The 2,492-nt window shown below is 48.4% G+C and overlaps 1 protein-coding gene across 1 annotated transcript in view; it reads right to left on the minus strand.

Annotated features, from left to right (window-relative positions):
• Positions 1-665: 665 nt before the first annotated feature.
• The window catches only part of LOC104165539 (melanophilin-like), a gene marked incomplete at its 3' end in the record, with an annotated part of 6,361 nt that continues 4,534 nt past the window's right edge, over positions 666-2,492 (minus strand). The window contains exons 2-4 of the mRNA XM_009705192.1: positions 2,390-2,492; positions 2,054-2,190; positions 666-704 (exon numbers count right to left, since the gene is read on the minus strand). The exon at positions 2,390-2,492 is cut by the window's right edge and continues 113 nt beyond it. Of these exons, the coding sequence (XP_009703494.1) occupies positions 666-704; positions 2,054-2,190; positions 2,390-2,492 (279 nt within the window). The remainder of the gene's footprint in view (positions 705-2,053; positions 2,191-2,389) is intronic.

Genomic DNA, 2,492 nt, shown 5'->3' on the forward strand with positions numbered 1-2,492 from the left:
TGCACCATCACAGATGTCAAAGTGACCACGGCAGGAAGATGAAAAGCATCTGCACCACAGAGACTACCCTGAGGTCCACCCAAGACAGAGGTTCACTCAGATCTCCACGGCTCTGCTTCTGCTGTTCCTGGTTGCCACCAGCGAGCTCCGCTGTCTATTGGTGACCAGTTCCTTTCTGGGTCCCCATCTCTGTACCCATCTCACCGCCAAGCCCAGCGGTACATTGGGAACTGCACAAACGCCAGACCAAGTCCAAAGCCAAGGTAGGCAAAATACTCTTTCCTATGTCAAATGGGAAGGTGCAATGAATCTTTCCTACAAGGGCTCCTAAGGAACGCAACCTGAAGTCCCAAATTCAGTGGGTTCTTTAAGAATATGACCAGGTGTGCTGAGATGATGATTACTTGGCAAGCTTCAAGTTTGGCATGTAACTAAAAGCCCTGTTGTATCCAAGTCTACCCTTGGAGACCTCAGGTGTACTGCAGTGCGAGAGATGAGCGTTACGGTCCGCCTCCACCTCCACGGAGAGATGTCCTCTCTGGGCCAGCCACACCAAACCGCGCTGGAGCGGCCATAACCAGAGGGTGCGAACGGAAAGAGACATTGGAAACCTCTCTTGAACTGCAAACCACATGCTGCAATTCTCTTTTTTTTTTTTTACTTACTGTTAATGTCTGGCAGGCTGTAAACTCTGTCATGAAGACCTAAATGAAAAGAAAAACGGTGGGAAAAATAAACAAGCACATTTTCTCCAGGTACCACGCAGAGAACAAGCCTCGGAGCTATGGTTAACTGGACTTCTCATTCTCCAGCCATCACAAAGCACAATCATCAAAAAGGCTCTTTAGAGAGAAAAAAATAACAAAACCAAAACCAGCCACTTGGAGACACGATTTGTCTTTTAAAAGTCAAAGAGCTTGTTGCCACCACTGCCACAGTCCTGATGTAACATGCCTGGGAGTGCAGGGGAAGGCACAGCCAAGACCAGATGGCCACGCAAAATGCAATGGTCTCACATCATCCTGCCCTACCTCCTGCAACCACAGAGACGTCCCAGGAGAAGATTCTTGCTTGCTCCAGGGTCAAGCCAATTCACTGGTGTTAACGAAGTAGTAACAACAAAAATCATTTGTTTTTGAAAAAGACAACGGAATCTCAATTTAAAGCCGCCCAAAGCACTCTTATCCTCGTGCTTGGTTTGGTTTTCTGATTGTCCTTTCTGTGTGGTCTGATGCATTTTCAGACTCCTCTCCACGCTCTTTTCGATATTTCTGCCATGAGCGGTCTGGATAAAAGAATGATTGGACCAGTTGAATCGACTCACGTCTATGGTATTTGTGCAAACTTCTCTGCAGCTCCTCAAGATGGGAATAAAATCCCCACTCGTTTCCAAAGGCAACAGGCAAAGCAGCGCGGGAGCTGTATGAATGGTGACTAGGAGCCAACCAGTAAATAACACTGTGTTAACAACCCCTTTCAGCATAGGTTTAATGCACTATCGGACCAATATCAGAAATACTGAAGATCCATAAAGCTCTGAAGAAAATAGCTGTGGTGACAGCTTATTTTCATACAGTTTTGTCAGTGCCAGAGCATCATCAGATCGGCCGTAAAAATCATTAGATCATGGGAAAAAAAAACAAGCGCTGGCTTTATCCAGCCAGCTGGATGTTTCGGACCTGCGGGTTAAACTTGGGTTAATTTCACAAGCTCTCCCTTGTGACAAAAAGAGCTAAAAGAAAGAAAAACAAGAGCTGCAACTCTTAAAACTGCAGGACACGAGACTTAAAACCAAGCACGAGATATTCTCAAGTCTGTGGTAAAAACCGAAACCTTAACAGAGGTGGGGGAAAAAAAAAAATAATCCACTAAGAACATCTGCCCTGCTGCGCTCAGTACGAATGCACAACTCCGAACCTCTGCTTGCTCCCCAAGATGTTTTGAATGGTTTGGAAACCACACTCAGAGCAGCATCAGTGCTGACGTTCCTCCCTTGGTGCATCCCAGCACGGTGCACGGCCGGAGCAGGAGAAATCTGCGCGTTCCTCCTCACCTAGAAAGGCGGAGTTCACCCCCTGCCCGGGCTGCAGCCTGCCGTAGAGGGACTGCAGCACTTTGGCACTTCCAAATCGCTTGAAACGGGATCGCACGTGTTCGTAGTACCACTCCAGGGAACCAATCTTCACGATCCTGCCCAAAGAGAGGATGCAGATACAGGTGAGCCAGTCTAGCCACACTCACGGTGACCAGACCTTCACCCAGAAACCATCTCTTAAGCAAAAACACAGCCTGTTTTCTAACCAGCATAAAGGGATGCTGAGTTTGGGCGACTATTCTTGAGCCTCAGCCCCGAGGCTCATCGCCTCGCCCTCTGTCGCAGGAGCAGTACCTGGAAAGGCGGCAGGGATCGCAGACCCAGCCTTGGTCCTTCTTGTTGTAGCGGCTGCAGTTCTTGCAGGTGTAGAAGCGACAATCCAGGCACTGCCGCTTGC

Source organism: Cariama cristata, unplaced genomic scaffold, assembly GCF_000690535.1.
Source record: "Cariama cristata isolate BGI_N322 unplaced genomic scaffold, ASM69053v1 scaffold6130, whole genome shotgun sequence".
Classification (NCBI taxonomy): domain Eukaryota; kingdom Metazoa; phylum Chordata; class Aves; order Cariamiformes; family Cariamidae; genus Cariama; species Cariama cristata.